Source organism: Eucyclogobius newberryi, unplaced genomic scaffold (assembly GCF_026437365.1).
Source record: "Eucyclogobius newberryi isolate DKJ021-1_F unplaced genomic scaffold, fEucNew1.0.hap1 SCAF_12, whole genome shotgun sequence".
Classification (NCBI taxonomy): domain Eukaryota; kingdom Metazoa; phylum Chordata; class Actinopteri; order Gobiiformes; family Gobiidae; genus Eucyclogobius; species Eucyclogobius newberryi.
In genome coordinates, this window is record NW_027315746.1 from 35,242,754 (window position 1) to 35,262,501 (window position 19,748).

The 19,748-nt window shown below is 44.1% G+C and overlaps 1 protein-coding gene across 1 annotated transcript; it reads right to left on the bottom strand.

Annotated features, from left to right (window-relative positions):
• Window positions 1-15,796: 15,796 nt before the first annotated feature.
• LOC140356760 (uncharacterized) lies at window positions 15,797-18,586 on the bottom strand. Its single transcript, XM_072441948.1, has 2 exons — window positions 18,299-18,586; window positions 15,797-17,146 (listed from the first exon to the last, which is right to left on the bottom strand). Exons 1-2 carry the CDS (start codon window positions 18,526-18,528, stop codon window positions 15,856-15,858), a joined length of 1,521 nt encoding a protein of 506 aa, XP_072298049.1. The 5' UTR covers window positions 18,529-18,586; the 3' UTR covers window positions 15,797-15,855.
• Between the last annotated feature and the right edge of the window lie 1,162 nt (window positions 18,587-19,748).

Consider the following 19,748-nt stretch of genomic DNA (forward strand, 5'->3'; position numbering starts at 1 on the left):
TGTCACAGTGCAGTAGAGCCCTCACTCCCAGCTACACTTAGCTCTGATGATTTCCTCCTATTTTTTAATAATAAAATAAAAACAATCAGAGATAAATTAGATGAAATTACCCCCGCTATTAGCCCTGAACTAGCCCAAGCTGTAAATCTAACGTCCCATATAAATCCACCTGTAAACTTAGAAAGGTTCACAGCTGTTGATCAAGCAGAGATAACTTCAGCCATTATGTCCTCTAAAAGCTCAACTTGTGTCCTAGACCCCATTCCAAGCTCCTCAAAGACATTCTCCCCCTAATTATAGACCCTATTCTTAATATAATAAATACTTCAGTAGAAAGTGGCTATGTTCCACAGTCCTTCAAACATGCAGTCATTAAACCTCTTCTGAAAAAGCCTAATCTAGATCCCGACCTATTGGTAAACTACAGACCTATTTCAAATCTTCCCTTCGTCTCTAAAATCCTTGAAAAAGTTGTAGTAAAACAGCTTTGTCGCCACCTGCAGGACAATAACTTATTTGAAGTTTTCCAGTCAGGGTTCAGAGCCCACCACAGCACTGAAACTGCACTAGTTAAAGTCACAAATGATTTGTTATTAGCCGCTGACGATGGACTGGTCTCAATCCTGGTTCTGTTGGACCTCAGCGCAGCGTTTGACACCATCGACCACAACATTCTACTGCAGAGGTTAGAATGTGATGTAGGTGTTGGAGGAACAGCCCTCAGCTGGTTTAAATCCTATTTATCTGATAGGTACCAATTTGTTAATGTAAACAAGAGCTCCTCACCAAGCTCTAAAGTAATTTACGATGTGCCACAGGGTTCGGTACTCGGTCCAATTCTGTTTACTCTTTATATGCTGCCATTAGGCAACATTATCAGAAAGCATGACATTAACTTCCACTGCTATGCAGACGACACTCAGCTGTATTTATCAATGAAACCTGATCAGAGCGATCAAGTAGACAGACTTAGTGCTTGTGTGAAGGAGATAAAAACCTGGATGACACTAAACTACCTGCTTCTTAACCCTGAAAAAACCGAGGTCATTGTGCTGGTCCTAAACATGTACGAGACTCTCTATCTGAGCAGATAGCCACACTGGACAATGTCAGTGTAGCCTCCAGTTCTACTGTAAGAAACCTCAGAGTCTTATTTGACCAGGAGCTCTCATTTAAAGCTCATATAAATCAAGCTTGTAAAACAGCCTATTTCCATTTGCGCAACAAGAGCCAAAATCAGAAGAATCCTGCCTAAAAGTGATGCCGAAAAACTTATCCATGCATTTGTAACGACTAGATTAGACTACTGTAACTCCCTGCTTGCAGCGTGTCCTAAAAGCTCCATAAAAAGCTTTCAACTGGTTCAAAATGCAGCAGCAAGATTACTAACAGGAACAAAAAGAAGAGAGCACATTACGCCAGTGCTGAAGTCTCTTCACTGGCTCCCCGTCGAGTTTAGAATCAAATTCAAAATTCTACTCTTGACCTACAAAGCCATAAATGACATGGCCCCATCCTACCTCAAAGATGCTATAGAACCATATCATCCAAACAGAGCTCTTCGCTCTCAGAATGCTGGCCTTCTGGTGGTGCCAAGAGTCTCTAAAAGCACAGTAGGAGGTAGAGCGTTTAGCTACCAAGCTCCTGTGTTATGGAATCAGCTCCCGACCCATGTTAAATATGCTGACACAGTCTCTTCATTTAAGTCCAGGCTTAAAACGTTCCTCTTCGAAATCGCTTATGGTCAGAGTAGTTAGGAACAGAAACATAAACCCACAGCTTCAGCTACGCTGCCCTAGGAGTAACTATGCTGGGGGAAGTATGACAGCTTGAGCACTATCCTCTTCTTCTTCTGACTACTTATGCTATCAAACAATATTTATTTTTTGATTCCACTTGCAAACTGTTCACCGCCTTCTTTTCTTTCTCTCACTCCTGAGGACCTGTGGACCCAAATGCCCCTCCCCTGGTGAAGTGGTCCCTGCCCTGTGTGGACGGTCCCTCATCTGCCTGAAGAGTGGGTCCAGTTCGCCTCAGTCGGTCCCTCATCTGCCTGAAGAGTGGGTCCAGTTCGCCTCAGTCGGTCCCTCATCTGCCTGAAGAGTGGGTCCAGCTCGACTCAGACGGTCCCTCATCTGCCTGAAGAGTGGGTCCAGTTCGCCTCAGTCGGTCCCTCATCTGCCTGAAGAGTGGGTCCAGCTCGCCTCAGACGGTCCCTCATCTGCCTGAAGAGTGGGTCCAGCTCCAGTCTCCTCGTGTCCGTCTGTCCGTCTGTGAGAGTCGAATCTCTCCTTCACTGGAACTCCTCCAGGTTTCTACGCTTTTTTCCCAAAGAGGTTTTTTTTTGTAGTTTTTCCTGGCCGAGAAGGAGAGTCTAAGGACAGAGGACCCTGGGACATCGTCCCTTGCCACCACAGACATTGTCTGACTTCATCGCCACCACAGACATTGTTGATTCATTTCTCCCTGTGGCCCTCAGAGGCAACTGTTGTTGTGATTTTGGGCCTTACAAAAATAAATTGAAATTGATTGACCTGCAGGGTTAAAGGAGACCTCCAGGGTTAAAGGAGACCTTGTGGATATTGATCAAATTATTGTCATGTCTGTGTCCTATTTATCATGAGTCAAGATGATCTTGCTGCATATGGGTCACAATGAACTATTCTGTGTATTTTCTGAAAATCTGTGGACTAGTCTAAACAATCTTAAAGCGGACGTCATAGCGAAGGTCAGGCCATGTTTATCAGACCCAAGCAACAGCTTTATAAAACACAGCTAAATCTTGTGAAGTCGAATCTCAGCTGCAAGACGAACAACACGCTACTGTTTTGCCTGCTTTTCCATGTTTTCATCAAATAAAGAACTTGAGAACGATCCTCGCCTCCCGCAGTCTGTATAGACTAAACTTCGACAACCTCCAGGGTTAAAGGAGACCTCCAGGGTTAAAGGAGACCTCCAGTACAAAGGCAAGAGTGTCTTCTTTGTTCCAGATATTCCATATGAGGTTCGTCAACAACGGCAAAAGTCCCACCACATCTGTGAGGAGCTCATGAGGAGAAAACTGAGACATGGGTTCTCTTTCCCCACGACTCTTCTGTGACTTTTGAAGGGAAAAAAAAAATGCTCTGAACACCAGGAGAAGCAGAAGTGCTCCTCTGAACACCAGGAGAAGCAGAGGTGCTCCTCAGAACACCAGGAGAAGCAGAGGTACTCCTCAGAACACCAGGAGAAGCAGAGGTGCTCCTCAGAACACCAGGAGAAACAAAGATGCTCCTCAGAACACCAGGAGAAGCAGAGGTTCTCTTCAGGAAGATGCAAAACACAGAGAACTGAAGAGTATGAGAGATGGAGCCACCAGCGTGGGGCATGTGAGTTCAGGTTGTGGTCACTTGGAATGATCCTGTTCATTTGAAGAGACAGATCATTGTTACAGGATTTATTTGTGTTTAACATCAGACTTTATGCTCCATGTTGGTTGTCTGCTTTTGTACATAAACTAAATACATCTACTCATCGATTTGCCAAACGTGTGAGATTGGATTTATGGGAAATTGGAAAATACTGGCGGAGGGGTGTGGTGAGCCAGGGAGGTTATATATCCAGTTCTTTCCAAGAATTGGTGTCAGGAGTGTCAGGGGAGTTTTTTTGGGGGGGCTTCAGTAGGATTGGACTTCCCTCGCTTTAACAATATATTTTTCATTTGTTCAGTGGTTTTGTGTTCCTGTGTGTGTTGTATTCAATCAGAGAGATTAAAACAGTCAAAAGTGATCAACGGTACGTTCAATTCAATCAACCCAATGGCATCAGAAGTGTTGTGTGATAAAATGTAAATATATGATTATATTTCTGTGATGTATTTTATCTGCATAATAGTGATATATTATCTGCATCATTAGTCGGCATGTGTTCAAAACTGCATTTGTGAAGGTGTCGTAAAGATGGTGCAAAGGAAAGTTTACTCCAGGGAGGGGTGTAACACCCCAGGGGAGTTTAGGTAAACATTACCCATGCATTATCTCTAAGGAAAATACCAACTGTTGTAAAAGACAAGTGCCTTGATGTAAAGTTAACCAATGAGGATGTGACCCGCCTATTCCATAATTTGTAATAAAACCAACCTGCAAGAGAAAAAACGTCGTGAGACCAAGGAGGGCCATCGCGTTGCTTACAACAGCGTGATGGCCCGGCCCGACGGTTTCTCCCATGCATGCTACACAAAGTCTGACGTTTCTGTATCGTTTCATATTCTAAGTTGAATTGTGTTTTCTGTGTGTTAAGGAATAGCATTGGTTTATGTCTAATTTCTTGACATGTTGGCAAAGAAGAATGGTGTTCAATTATTGGACTTCCGTGCCACGGATTGTCCATAACGAACACCATGTTCAAGCACAAGGGTGTCCATCAGTGAACGTGGCACCAGGACACAGGCCAGAGGTCAATGATCGACTTTGTTGTCGTGTCATCTGACCTCTGTCTTGGACACTCGGGTGAAGAGAGGGGCAGAGTTGTCAACCGATCACTACCTGGTGGTGAGTTGGATCTGCTGGTGGAGGAGGAAGCCGGACAGGCTTGGCAGACCCAAACGCATCGTGAGGGTCTGTTGGAAACGTCTTGCGGAGCCCTCTGTCAGCCGGGTCTTCAACTCACACCTCCACGAGAGCTTCTCCCAGATGCCAGGGGAAGCTGGGGACATTGAGTCCGAGTGGACCATGTTCTCGAGTTTTAATGTCAATGCGGCTGCTCGGAGCTGTGTCTCCGGTGCCTGTCGCGGCGGCAATCCCCGAACCCGGTGGTGGACACCGGAAGTAAGGGATGCCATCAGGCTGAAGAAGGAGGCCCATCATGCCTGTTTGGCTTGTAGGTCTCATGAGGCCGTTGACAGATATCGGCGGGCCAGGCGGGCCGCAGCTTGTGCTGTCGCAGTGGCAAAAAACGGGGCTGAGAGGAGTTTGGGGAGGCCATGGAGGAGGACTATTGGTCGGCCCCAAAGGAATTCTAGCGCCTCAGGAGGGGTAAGCAGTCTTTCACCAATGCTGTTTATGGTGCGGGCGTAGACCTGCTGACCTTGACTGGGGACGTTATCAGACAGTGGAAGGAATACTTTGAGGACCTTCTTAATCCCACTGTCACATCTTCTGAAGAGGAAGCAGAGACTGGGGACTCGGAGGCTGACTCGTCCATCACCCAAGATGAAGTCACTGAGGTTGTTGGCAAACTCCTCCGGGGGTGGATGAGATCCGCCCTGAGTACCTAAAGTCTCTGGATGTTGTTGGTCGGGGACAGTGCTTCTGGACTGGCAGACCGGGGTGTTTTTTCCTCTGTTCAAGAAGGGGGACCGGAGGGTGTGTTCCAACTACAGAGGGATTGCACTCCTCAGCCTCCCATAAGGTCTATTCCAGGTACTGGAGAGGAGAATCTGACCAATATACTGGACCAGCTCTATACTCTCCATCGGGTGCTCGAGGGTTCATGGGAATTTGCCCATCCAGTCCACATGTGCTTTGTGGATCTGGAAAAGGCCTTCTACTGTGTCCCTCGGGGTGTCCTTTGGGGGGTGCTCTGGGAGTATGTACCAAAAAGGGATGTCCTGAAAATCTACAAGAAATTAAAAAGAAATTAATGACTTGACATCACTGGAAATAGTCACACTTTTCATCAAACAAAGATATTATGAGAGTGGATCAAAATGTTCTAAATTACTATCTTGGAAACTTAAAAAACAACAAGCTAAAAGAATAACATTTAAAATACGAGACAGACAAAATGATGTAATCTTAACAAAATAAGATGTAGCCGGGTCATATAATAGTTTAAAAACTAGTTGCAAGTCTCCGTTTAGCCAGCAGATGTCACTGTGGTCAAATGTGAGCGCAGTCACACTTGCGCACCTGTGACGTCACCACAGCGCGACAGCCGAGTGCCTCGTTGAGAGAAAGCAGAATTTGGTTCGTATATTGTGAATCTTTCTTTAAAATGAGCTTTTAGTACAAAAATAATCTTTGATATCGTTAGACAATGCTTTAAACTGCATCATATTTTAAGATTATTCTCCTCTAATTTTGTAGAGAACAAGGATCGATGTAGATCGACTACTAGCCCTGTGAAGCATGTTACTACTGACGTAGGGGTAGTTTGAAACAGCGTGACGGCGTGAGTGGCAATATTGATTGATTGTCATGTTTAATATTGTGTTTTTGGTTGTTGACCAAGTTTGTATTTGCGGTTAATGCAGAGGGGAGACAGTACTGCTCGTGGTCCTTCTGTGCTGAGTGTGGTCCGAGCAGTCTGTTTGCTTTTTTTTTAAGTGAGTTAAGGTTCATTGTCATACTGTGGGATTCTAATGTAATTTTATTTTCATTGTATCCACAGTCGAATGTATAAAGTAAGATGTATTTATTCTTTGCGTTTTCATAGGACTTTAAGCCCACTACTGTTGTCTTTTTTTGTTGATTTTATTTTGTTCCTGACACAGATGTTAAAGTGTAAAGTATATTTTTTTGAGTAAGCCAAATCAAACCAAAATTAATGCTGTTCTCCTCCTGAGGACAGTCGGGAAATAAAAGACCCACATTATTTTTTTTGGAGCTGCTGGTGTCTGTGTCCATCATTTTACCACCTGGCCACACCCCCCTCTTTTTGGTGTCAGAAGTGGAATTTCTTGGTAAATTTGGCTGTTTTTGAACATTTTTAATTTTAAGACAACAGTAGTGGTGAAGAGGTGTTATACTCAGCTGAAGACACTGCTGCTGTGAGGAAGAGTATCCACTGGAACGGTTCCAAAGGACTTGAGGACTACAAGAAACTGCAACTTAAAGAAAGACATTGCAAGATGTCAGACGGAGAGGACGGACCAGGCGGTTCAATTCCTGGACCAAGCCATGCAGGAGGTGAATCGGCAGGAGGTGCTTCCTCTACACCTCTAACCGAGAGTGGTAACCAGTTATTAGGGTTACAGTTACAGCTTAATGAACTGAGTCGAAAACATGATGCTGTAATGTCCAGTATTGCTTCTTTGGGTGACGTACAACCGAGGTCCGTTGTGTATGTGCCAAGAGAGAAACAGATTGTACCTTTTAATGGTGATCCGGGTAAAGACGCTCACTCTGTGGACGAGTTTATTGAAGAGATTGAGCGGGCTATGAGTCTAAGGGGTCTAAGGGAAAGGGACCAAATAGACTTTATTTTGTCACATTTAAAGGGTTCTGCATTAGATGAGATCAAGCTACGTACACATGGACACACGGTTGCACCCAATGAATTGTTTTCTTTCTTACGTGAAGCTTTTAGAGAGAAACGTACAACACCACAGTTGTTACATGCATTCTATGCACGTAGACATTCAGATGGAGAAGATTTGAGGGACTATTCGCATGCTCTTTCACAGTTGTTAAACTCTGCTCTATTAACTTCTCCTAATGTTGTTAATGACCCGCAACTTGCAATAAGAGACCAGTTTATTGAGGGGGTGCGTGATTCTGCCCTCCGCCGCGAGCTCAGACGGCTGATCAGAGAGAAACCACTGTCCAGCCTGTTTGATGTTCGTGAAGAAGCCATTATGTGGAGCCTCGAAGACCGTAACAGAACTTCCAATGTGGCGAGGAACAGAAACCTTGTGGGAGAGAGTCTGGATGGATATTTTGTAAATGCTAAATCCAACTGCAACACAGAAAGTGAATTGGCCTCAACACTCCAGGAAGTTGTGAAAATAATAGCTCAGCAAGGTAAAGCTATTGGAGAGTTAACAACTGCTGTGCGTGATCTTAACGCTCAAAAGACAAAGTCAACTGTACCAAACATGACCAATAGGCCAAAAGTAACTCCCAGATATACTGAAGATGGTCAGCCTATTTGTCTAAGGTGTGAAGGAGTTGGACACATGGCTAGACAATGTCCTGCACGTAGAGCTCCAACCCAGACAAGCACAACTACCTCTTCTGTACAGGGAAACGGGGTCCCTCCATTGCTATGAGCCATGGAGGGGGTAAGTCCGAAGGCTCCCCACAAACTTTGACCAAAGAGCGCTTTTTGAGAAATGCAGTAGGTAAATGCCCCATTGTCGACATTCAAATCGGTGGTGTTTCCCTGCAATGCCTCATAGACTCAGGAAGCAATGTTAGCACTTTAACAGAGAGATTTTTCAGGGACCATCTCCATGGGGAGGATGAGGACATGCACTGTACATCAAAATGGCTGAAAATCACTGCGGCTAACAAGCTACCACTACCGTACCTGGGTTATGTAGAGCTAGATATTCAAGTCATGGGGGTGACACTACCTGAATGTGGATTTTTGATAACACGAGACAGAGACAAAAATGAATATGATCCATCTCCACCTGGCATAATTGGAATGAACATTGCAAAACGGTGCAAAGAGTTGATACTAACAGAATTTGATGCAGCACTTGGAGGAGAACTGGATTCAGAGTGGAGAGAGGCTTTTCATAGAGTACAGAAGGCGGAACTGTTGGAAAAGACGGCCTTGGCTCGTGTTGCACAGAAAAATAAATGTCACCTGCCTGCCCTTTCAGTGTCCACAGTTTATGTAAGGGGCCCAAAGAGAGACTCTAGTGACACCTGTTATGGTGCTAGAACCAGGCAATACTCCTCTACCTGGTGGTGTTATTGTTATGCCCACTGTTGTATTTGCTAATAGTCACATGTGTCCAGTCCAAGTGATCAACTTCTCTCAAAATGATGTGTGGCTCCCAGGGAAAGCCAGATTAGGTGTTCTTACCCCATGTGAGTGCATTGAAGGTGACCCTTATGAAGTTAAGTTTCAGCGCATATCGGCTACACACGAGGAGGTCACTGTTAGTCAGAAGAGTGAAGAGAATCCTGACAAAGACATGCAGGCCCTGTTTGATCGGTTACACTTAGGTGGCACCAGTGAGCAGCAAACAGAGTTAAAGGCGCTATTACTTAAGTATGCTGATGTTTTTTCAGTGCAGGACGAAGACCTGGGATACACTGACCATGTCCAACATGAGATCCCAGTATTAGACGAGACGCCTGTTAACCAGCCATACAGACGGATCCCACCAAATCAGTACAAAGAGGTGAGGGATCACATTTCAGAACTGTTAAGAAAGGGTGTTATCAAAGAAAGTTCAAGCTCATATGCGTCACCAATAGTCTTGGTCCGTAAGCCCGATGGTAGTCTGAGACTATGCGTAGACTACAGGAAGTTGAACTTAAAGACTAGGCGTGATGCATTTCCGCTACCACGTATTGATGAAAGTCTAGATGCTTTAAGTGGTGCAGAATTCTTCCGAAGCATTGACCTTGCCAGCGGGTACCATCAAGTTGCAGTCCATGAAAAAGACAGGCACAAAACGGCCTTTACAACACCTTTCGGCCTATATGAATATCTACGCATGCCGTTTGGATTATGCAACGCGCCTGCAACGTTTCAGAGATTAATGCAAGCAACAATGAGTGACCTTGCCTTCCAGATTGTTCTCGTTTACTTGGACGACCTGCTTGTGTATTCCAAAACCTTTGAAGAACATCTTGAGAGACTTGAAACTGTCCTCCAGAGGCTGAAAGAAATGGGTCTAAAAGTTAAAGTTGAAAAATGTCGACTTCTTCAATCTGAAGTCAAGTTCTTAGGTCATCAAGTTTCCGCTCAGGGTGTAGGCACTGATCCTGAGAAGATAAGTGCTGTGAAAACCTGGCCTCAGCCAAGCTCAGTTAAAGATCTCCGGTCCTTTCTGGGTTTCTGTAGTTATTATAGGCGGTTTATTGAGGGGTTTTCACAGGTTGCAGGGCCACTTCACGACGTTGTAAATGGCTGTATCAAGGAGAGTAGTTCTGCTAAGGCCAAACAATTGTTCCAGTTGAACTGGACTCCAGCATGTTCTGTGGCGTTTGAAGTTCTAAAAGCCAAGTTGACAGATGCGCCTATGCTAGGTTATGCAGACTTTCAGTTACCATTTATCCTAGAGACAGATGCTAGCAACCTTGGTTTAGGTGCAGTTCTGTATCAGGTTCAGGGTGGGAAGAAAAAGGTCATAGCTTATGCGAGTCGTAGGCTTAGAGGGGCTGAGAGGAACGACAGGAACTACAGTAGTATGAAGCTGGAGCTTCTTGCGTTGAAATGGGCGGTAACGGAAAAGTTTCGCAGCTACCTCCTTGGGTCCAGGTTCACAGTCCTAACTGACAATAACCCACTTTGTCACCTGTCTACAGCCAAGTTGGGGGCTATCCAACAGCGTTGGGTAGCGCAGTTAGCAGTGTTTGACTTTGATGTTAAGTACCGGCCCGGTCGCTGTAACTCAGCAGCCGATGCCCTTTCCAGACAGCCGGCTTTAACAGAGTTGGATCCAGATTCAGAGGATGCAGAGTTTGACGGTTGTGTAGCTATATGCAACATTGTTAGGGTAGGCACTGCTTTGGGTTCTGAGTTAACTGCTGCAGGGGTTGAACACTGCAGAGTGAGACAGCTAAGTGTTTTACACATGGACAGTGAGGAGATAGATTCAGTGCAGAGCAACACACCAACTCTTCCCAGTTACACAAAGGCTGAGCTCCAGACATTCCAAGCTTCGGATCCAACACTTAAGGTTTTGAAAGAGCTCTGGGATAGGAGACAAAAACCTTCTATACAGGAAAGACAAACTCTGCCCATCCCAGTACGGTCCCTACTGAAACAATGGCACCGTCTCAGAGTAAAAGATGGACTCTTGTATCGTGAGATTGAAGATGTAAATCTTGGAAAATGCTACCAGCTATTATTGCCTTCCTGCCTTAAAGAAAAAGTCCTCACCAGTGTGTACAATCAGATGGGACACCAAGGGATAGAACGAACTCTTGGGCTGTTGAGACAAAGGTGTTTTTGGGGAGGAATGCATGAGGATGTAGAAAAATGGATCAAAAACTGTCAACGGTGCATGTTAACAAAGATGCCACAACCCAAAGTTCGTGCACCCCAAACTCCATTTCTAGCTACCCGTCCTCTTGAAGTTGTTGCAGCTGACTACACTATACTTGACCGAGCAAGTGATGGGTGTGAAAATGTTCTTGTGCTCACCGATGTTTTCACAAAGTTCAGCCAAGCCTTCCCCACTAGAAACCAGAGGGCAGACACAACTGCTAAGGTCATATTGAAAGAGTGGTTCTTGAAATATGGGGTGCCTGAGCGCTTGCACTCAGATCAGGGCAGAAATTTCGAGAGTGCTGTGATTGCAGAATTATGCAGTTTGTATGGGGTGAAGAAGAGCCGCACCACACCTCATCACCCGCAGGGAAACCCCCAGTGTGAGAGGTTTAATAGAACTTTACATGACCTTCTGAAGACACTTCCCCCTGAGAAAAAGCGCCGCTGGCCTGAACATCTAGCTGAACTTGTGTACGCTTATAATGTGACTCCACACTCCTCGACTGGGTACTCTCCTTACTACATGTTGTTTGGAGTACACCCTCATCTACCTGTTGATGCTCTGCTTGGGCAGGAGACAACCAAAGATGAGAACACAGATTGGCTCAGGGCACACAGAGAACGTCTTCAGAATGCACATGAGAGAGCCAGAGAGTTTTCTGAAAGAAAAGCGGCAGAAAGAATGGCTCGTCAGAATGCTAAAGCTTATTGTCCAGCTGTGGAAATAGGGCAGTACGTGTACCTTCGCCATCGTCCTATTGGCAGAAATAAGATTCAAGATTCATGGTCATCAAAAGTGCATAAAGTCATTGATGTCCAGGGGACAACACACACAGTAGTCCCAGTGAATGGTGGTCCACTAAAAAGAGTGCATAGGTCTAATCTTCGTCTTTGTGTAGGGCCTTTGCCACCTCCAAGTCAGGAAGATCAAATGATTCCCCTTGTTCGTGAGCCTGAAGCTGATATAGACTCAGAAACTGAATCCACAACCTCAGAACCTGACTACCTGCTAGTGGAACAAGTTGATGAACCCATTGGTCCAAGGTTGGAAGACCTAGAAAGTAATTCTGAGGGCGAAAGCAGGAGTAAAACTGGAAGTGATCAACTGTTGGATGTTGACATGATGGATGAGCCCGGTGAAGATTCTCCTCACTCAGGATCAGTTGTGGGAAGTCCGGGTTTGTCTAAAGAAAGACCAGTACCTGCTCCGCAGCGGAGGGCAGCACCATCCAAGATAGTCACGCCTATGCCACCCCCACGCAAAAGTGCAAGGGCAACCGCTGGTCAAAACAGAAATCCATTTAACTTACCTGTGAGTGCCTGCAATAATGCAGTATCTTTCACACCAGATGTGCTGTCTCAGGTGTTAGCTGGTATGGTCCTTTACACATCAAAAGCTATGGCTGATGGTTAGGAAGTCACCGAGACGTTGACTTCTGGCAGGGGAGAATGTAGCCGGGTCATGAAATAGTTTAAAAGCTAGTTGCAAGTCTCCGTTTAGCCAGCAGATGTCACTGTGGTCAAATGTGAGCGCAGTCACACTTGCGCACCTGTGATGTCACCACAGCGCGACAGCCTCGTTGAGAGAAAGCAGAATTTGGTTTGTATATTGTGAATCTTTCTTTAAAATGAGCTTTTAGTACAAAAATAATCTTTGATATCGTTAGACAATGCTTTAAACTGCATCATATTTTAAGATTATTCTCCTCTAATTTTGTAGAGAACAAGGATCGATGTAGATCGACTACTAGCCCTGTGAAGCGTGTTACTACTGACGTAGGGGTAGTTTGAAACAGCGTGACGGCGTGAGTGGCAATATTGATTGATTGTCATGTTTAATATTGTGTTTTTGGTTGTTGACCAAGTTTGTATTTGCGGTTAATGCAGAGGGGAGACAGTACTGCTCGTGGTCCTTCTGTGCTGAGTGTGGTCCGAGCAGTCTGTTTGCTTTTTTTTTAAGTGAGTTAAGGTTCATTGTCATACTGTGGGATTCTAATGTAATTTTATTTTCATTGTATCCACAGTCGAATGTATAAAGTAAGATGTATTTATTCTTTGCGTTTTCATAGGACTTTAAGCCCACTACTGTTGTCTTTTTTTGTTGATTTTATTTTGTTCCTGACACAGATGTTAAAGTGTAAAGTATATTTTTTGAGTAAGCCAAATCAAACCAAAATTAATGCTGTTCTCCTCCTGAGGACAGTCGGGAAATAAAAGACCCACATTATTTTTTTGGGAGCTGCTGGTGTCTGTGTCCATCATTTTACCACCTGGCCACAAAGACATAATTCAATCAGCATTTGAATCCTTTTATAAATAAAATCGTTCAAAAAATTCCAGACGATGAAGAAGATGATATAAACTCAGAAGAACCAAATAAAAAAATATAAGCCAAAATAATAGTTTTGGAACTACAGGGCGGAGTCAAAAGATTAAAGAACAATAAATCTCCAGGAGCGATGGGTTCACCTCAGAGTGGTATAAAGCTTTAAAAGACACATTTACTCCGTTTAAAACTTTTATATTTTGACTGGGCACTTAAGAAAGCTCAGATCCCTACGAGTGTGAAAGAGTCCATCATGTCCCTGACACCAAAAGAAGGGAAGGACCGACTGGACTGTGCCTCATAGAGACTATTTCTATTCTGAATGGGACTATCGTTTATTCACCTCAATTATGTCCAAAAGAACAGAACAAATCCTCCCAAACTGAATCCACAAAGATCAGACAAGATTCATGACAAACGACAAACACATGACGACATAAGACCATCTTTACACACAATGAATCATCAGCCGTAATAATTAGTTTGGACGCTGAGAAGACTTTTGATTCTATAAGCTGGACATATTTATCAAATCGACAATAAAACGACAATTTAATTTTACATAATATTGGGGCTCTTTATAATGGTCCAACATCAAGAATTAAAATCATTGGTTATCTGACAGATCCACTAACTCTGGACAGAGGGGTCAGGCAGGGCTGTGCCTGGTCTCTCCTCCTGTTTGCTTTGTATTTGGAACCATTGGCCCAATTTATTAGACAATCCAAAACAATTCATGGTGTTACAATTGATGGGACGGAACATAAAGTTGCTGCAGATGATGTTCTATTATATTTGACCAAACCAGAAATGTCCGTACCCAATGTGATGCATTTTCTTCAAGAAGTTGGTCCAATGTCTCGATACAAATTGAATGTACAAAAGACTCCTCTCTCCCCTGACCTTTAAAAAGACTCCCTTAGATATTAGGGTGTTGTTCTCCATAGAGACTTGTCAACTATTTTAGCGAAAAATGATACCCCTCTCTTATCTACTAATAACAAAGATCTCGAAAAATGGAATCTGATCCCCTACTTCAGTCTAAGTCAAAGGATTTAAACTATAAAAATGCATTTTTTGACAGATTTATTTTTCTGTTCCAGACTCTCCCAATTTCCATTCCCAACTGGCTGTTTGATGAATGGAATAAAGCAATCTCAAGATTTACCGATATATGGTGAGGAAAAAACCTGTGTCTGATTTTAAACTCTACAATCATCGATAGAAAAAGGAGGCTGAGGTTTATCAGGTTTGAAAAAGGACTTTATTTCAGCTCAAATCAGAGCGTTGTTGTTGTGATCCAGAGTACGAAGCTCAATGGAAACATATTTAGAGTAATGTGGTGCCGGGGGTTCCTGTGCAGGCCTTACTGGCAGATGACAGACGCTTGAGTCATTTTGGGAGAGGTGGAGAACCCTTGGGTAAAATCTGTGTTTACAATGTGGAAAGAACTAATCATAAAATATAAACTAAACAAAGATGTTCAAATCTTAAACTGGTTGGTTATGACCAAAGGTTTTGTACCAAATAGAACTGACCTGAGACTCGAGGTCTGGATTACAAAAGGTCTAAAGCCTTTTCACCAGATTGTAAAGGAGAATCGAAGCTTTGATATGTTGAAAAAATCCTTTGACTTGAAGAAATGGGATTTTTTTATAGATTTTTACGAATAAGCAGTTACTATAACCAAGAAATTAATAAAAGCTAATGACCATTGTAGCCCTCTGACTGAGATGTTTATCAAGGCTTATAAATCTGAACTTTCAAGGGGAATAATATCAAAATGATATCAATGCGTTTCTAATCTGTACAGCGACTCTACTAAATATGTGACCAGCCGAATGAAAACCAGGAGCAAGTCTCCCCACAGATATTTTGAGTTATTCACAGATTCTGAAAGTGTAGATTCTAAGCTATCCAATGATGTTGAGTGATAATATCTGATCATATTTGAATAAGTTGTGGTCATTTGAAAGTAAAGAAGTCTCTGAGGTGTTTACAGAGAAAAAGGGCACTAAAGATTCTCACCCGAGTGAGACTGGCTTACTTTAAGACGAATAGGCTTGAAACCAATCATAACCAAATTTAGATGTTCTAGGTAAGGAGTCTGCAAACTTTTTGGCTTTGGGTGCCATTTTGAGAAGTTAATGCTTAATGCATAATAAAAACAAATACATTTGATGATTCATTCAATTGCCACATAACAGTTATGAGATTGTGCTTTTAAAGAAGTTGTGATCCAGTTATCACACAAACTCTACTCATTTGTTCCGGCATTGAACATGATAAAATCCTGAAATAAAAGCATTCATTCATTAAAGCAGCGGTTAGTGCTCTTTTCTGGCAAAATCCTATCTATGGGTGTCAATCACGTGACTTAATTGTTGTTTCCATGTTGAAGGCTAAATATGATGCCAAGAGTCTCTGAAACGGACATTGAAAGAAAGAGTATGTCAGTCTCATGGCTTTATCAGATGAAAACATAAGTGGCCTTGTTTATGAACTCATCATAAGGGTCTTCTAAATTCACACAGCAACAATCGCGATCAGTTTTCCTTTATTTTATTTGTAACATTCATTATTAATCCTTTTTTAAACACTTTTAAAAACATTTTTTCCTGGAAACTGTTTTTATAACAGCAGAATGGATTTCACTTTGTGTGTACTTTCATGTGCACGCGTAGATTAGACTTGGTGGAAAAGGCCTTATTGCATGTGGAACAGCTGTAAGGTTTCTCGCCTGTGTGCAATTTCATATGTGAACGTAGGCTCGACTTCGAGGAAAATGTCTTATTGCAGGTTGAACAGCTGAATGGTCTTTCACCAGTATGCGTTCTTATGTGATCATTTAGAGTGCCCAACATGGAAAATGTTTTGTTACAGGTTGAACAGCTGTAAGGTTTCTCTCCCGTGTGCATTCTTATATGTGTACGTAAATCTGGCTTAGTGGAAAAGGTTTTGTTACAGAATGAACAGCTGTGAGGTTTCTCTCCCGTGTGTCTTCTATTATGTAGATTTAGAGCACTCTTATGAGAAAATGTTTGGTTACAGATTGAACAGCTGTAAGGTCTCTCTCCCGTGTGTGTTCTTACATGTGAACATAGATTAGCTTTAGTGGAAAAAGTCCTGTTGCAGGTTGAACAGCTGAATGGTTTTTCCCCTGTGTGCACTTTCAGGTGGCATCTTAGTCCACCGATGTTGGTAAACTCTTTCTCACATGTTGAACAGCTGAATGGTTTTTCACCTGTATGTGTTCTTTTATGTGTATTTAAAGAACCCAAGAGGGAAAACGTTTTGTTGCAGACAGAACAGCTGTAAGGTCTCTCTCCTGTGTGTGTTCTCATGTGCAAACGTAGACCTGACTTAGAGGTCAGTGTTTTGTTACATACTGAACAGCTGAAAGGTTTATCTCCAGTATGCATTCTTACATGGGAATGCAGAGTTGCCTTTGTGGAAAATGTTTTCTGACATTCTGTACAGCTGAAAGGTCTCTCCCCAGTGTGAATTTTCCTATGCGTAACTAGATGACTTTTTCGAGAAAATGTTTTGGTACAGGTTGAACAGCTGAAAGGTCTCTCCCCTGTGTGAATTCGAATGTGCTGTTGTAAATCTTGTTTACTCCCTTTTAATCTCTTTTTACAAACAGGGCACTGGTGTTTCTTTTCCTCAGCTCCTTCGGCTGTTCCTAACATGTTTTCATTGTTCACAGTGATCTGGACTTGGTTGAAGTGGTCGTCATCATCTGAATAACTGAATGGAGCTCCCCAGTCTTCATCAGTGTCAGTGTCAGAAGAGTGCTCTGTGTCTCCCTCAGTCTCTGAGTGGACATGTGGCTCTGCGCTGACGTCCTGTCCCTGTGTGTCTTCTTCTTTGAGCTCAGTTTGTTGAAGCAGTGAAAGGTCTTCTGTCTGCACACACACAGAACTGGACCCTGGGACACATCTGTAGAGGACAAAAACAGTGTTATGTAAATCTACATTTGTTTGGTAGCTACATTTATCACACTTAAGTGTCAGAACACTTCTGGATGAATGCATTGTTTACATCTTGATTCTGGGAAGTGTGACATCTTCACAGTTCCACCGACACAAACTGCAGGAATAAGGACTTAGTCAGAACCTCCTGATTGGAGTGGCCTCCTGCCTGAGGGGAGTGGCCTCCTGCCTGAGGGGAGTGGCCTCCTGCCTGAGGGGAGTGGCCTCCTGCCTGAGGGGAGTGGCCTCCTGCCTGAGGGGAGTGGCCTCCTGCCTGAGGGGAGTGGCCTCCTGCCTGAGGGGAGTGGCCTCCTGCCTGAGGGGAGTGGCCTCCTGCCTGAGGGGAGTGGCCTCCTGCCTGAGGGGAGTGGCCTCCTGCCTGAGGGGAGTGGCTGGTTTGTCCCTGGCTGTGGTTCCAGTGTATCACACGGTGATGGAGGAGGTGAGGATGGACTCAATGATGCAGGGCCACTCCACACAGAGGCGGGGCCACTCCACACAGAGGCGGGGTTGTTGTTGGAGAACTGCTGCTTCAGACACGTATTCTACTGAGATCTAAGTCTCTGCTAAATCTAAACTTTGCGTCTTTGTAGAACTATTACAGTTGCAGGAATGGATTTGCCTTGAGCGAAGACCCTGGCCATTATTTTTGGTCCGGTTGTTGTTTCAGCATAGAATCGTTTTAAATTTGCAGTTTGATTTTTCCTTTGTTTCATGTTGTTTCATTTCTTGTGTTTATGTGAAAGTGTTGTAGTAATGGCAAAAGCTTACGTTTCAGTACATTTACAAATCCACAAGAACGCAGAGTTTACACTTACATTAGTGAGACAATTTAGACAGTTACGACATTTTAAAGCATCATTCCACAAATAAGTCTAAGATGTCAAATACATCAGATGGTGGTGATGTAAAACGTGGATACAACCGCCATAAAACACCAAAGAAGAAAAGAAAGGTGTTATATAGTAATATAATAACTGTTCAACAGTACAATTATAAACTTTACCAAAACGGTCAAACTGGGGACAAAAGGACAAAATGTTTAGTCAAATCTGAAATCTAATTTTCACTACGTTTTAGTGAAACGTCAGTGTTTAAATCAGTTTAAATGAAGCCTTACACTGGCAGCTGCTCTTCCTCCTCTTTAATGCTCAGTTCTTCTGCTTCTTCTTTCATCTGTGAAGGTTCTGGACCCGGGTTCAGACCGGGCCCAGGACGCGGGTTCAGCCCCGGCTCCAGGAGCTCTTGTTTCCTCTGGTTCTCGTCTTTGGAGCGGCGCAGTTCCTCCTCACACTCCGCTGCTTTCAGCCGCTCCTCCAGAAAAGCTCTCAGCGCGGGGACATGAGACATTTGACACAAACCTGGAGCTGCTAAACAAAAGACAGCGTCCCCAAAACACAGCGCGCACTTCTTCTTCTTCTTCTTCTTCTGCTTCTTCTTCTTCTTCTTCTTCTTCTTCTGCTTCTTCTTCTTCTTCTTCTTGTGTGTTCTCGGCAGCTGGACTCCTCCTGGTGCAGTGCTGCCCCTCACAGGTTATCTTTGGTACTGCAGTAGGGGATTAGCTCAACTCTTTAGATGGAGTTCATTCATTTTCTTCAGCTTATTCCTGTTCGGGGTCGCGGGTGACTGGAGTTCTATGCCCAGTGACTTTGGGCCTTAGGCAGTGCACACCCAGGACACAGGCCAGCTCGTTGCAGGGTTAAAGATAAAGATAGAGTTCTGTGCCACAAATAAATTGCCCAATGACTTCTTTTCTGAGCATATCCGGACAAAGGATGGTCTTGTAATTCCAAGTTCAGTTACGTGTTTACAGAGATTGCTTCTTTCTTCTTTGTCTCTACTCCATATGAACGGTTCTTCAGCTGCCTCAAAGAGCTGGTTCTCCTCCTGAAGAACTGGTTCTCCATCTGAGTGGCTCCAGCTCCACTGTCTCTCTCGCGTCCTCCTGTCCGTCTGAGGGAGTCAGATCTCTCCTTCACTGTGGAACTCCTCCAGATTTACTATTTTCCCAAAGAGGTTTGGTAGTTTTTCCTGGCCAAAAAGGAGGGTCTGAGGACAGGGGACCCTGGGACATTTGTCTAAGGACAGGGGACCCTGGGACATGTGTCTAAGGACAGGGGACCCTGGGACATTTGTCTAAGGACAGGGGACCCTGGGACATGTGTCTAAGGACAGGGGATGCTGGGACATGTGTCTAAGGACAGGGGATGCTGGGACATGTGTCTAAGGACAGGGGATGCTGGGACATGTGTCTTAGAACAGGGGATGCTGGGACATGTGTCTAAGGACAGGGGAGACTGGGACATGTGTCTAAGGACAGGGGATGCTGGGACATGTGTCTAAGGACAGGGGATGCTGGGACATGTGTCTAAGGACAGGGGATGCTGGGACATGTGTCTAAGAACAGGGGATGCTGGGACATGTGTCTAAGGACAGAGGATGCTGGGACATGAGTCCAAGGACAGGGGATGCTGGGACATGTGTCTAAGGACAGGGGATGCTGGGACATATGTCTAAGGAAAGGGGATGCTGGGACATGTGTCTAAGGACAGGGGATGCTGGGACATGTG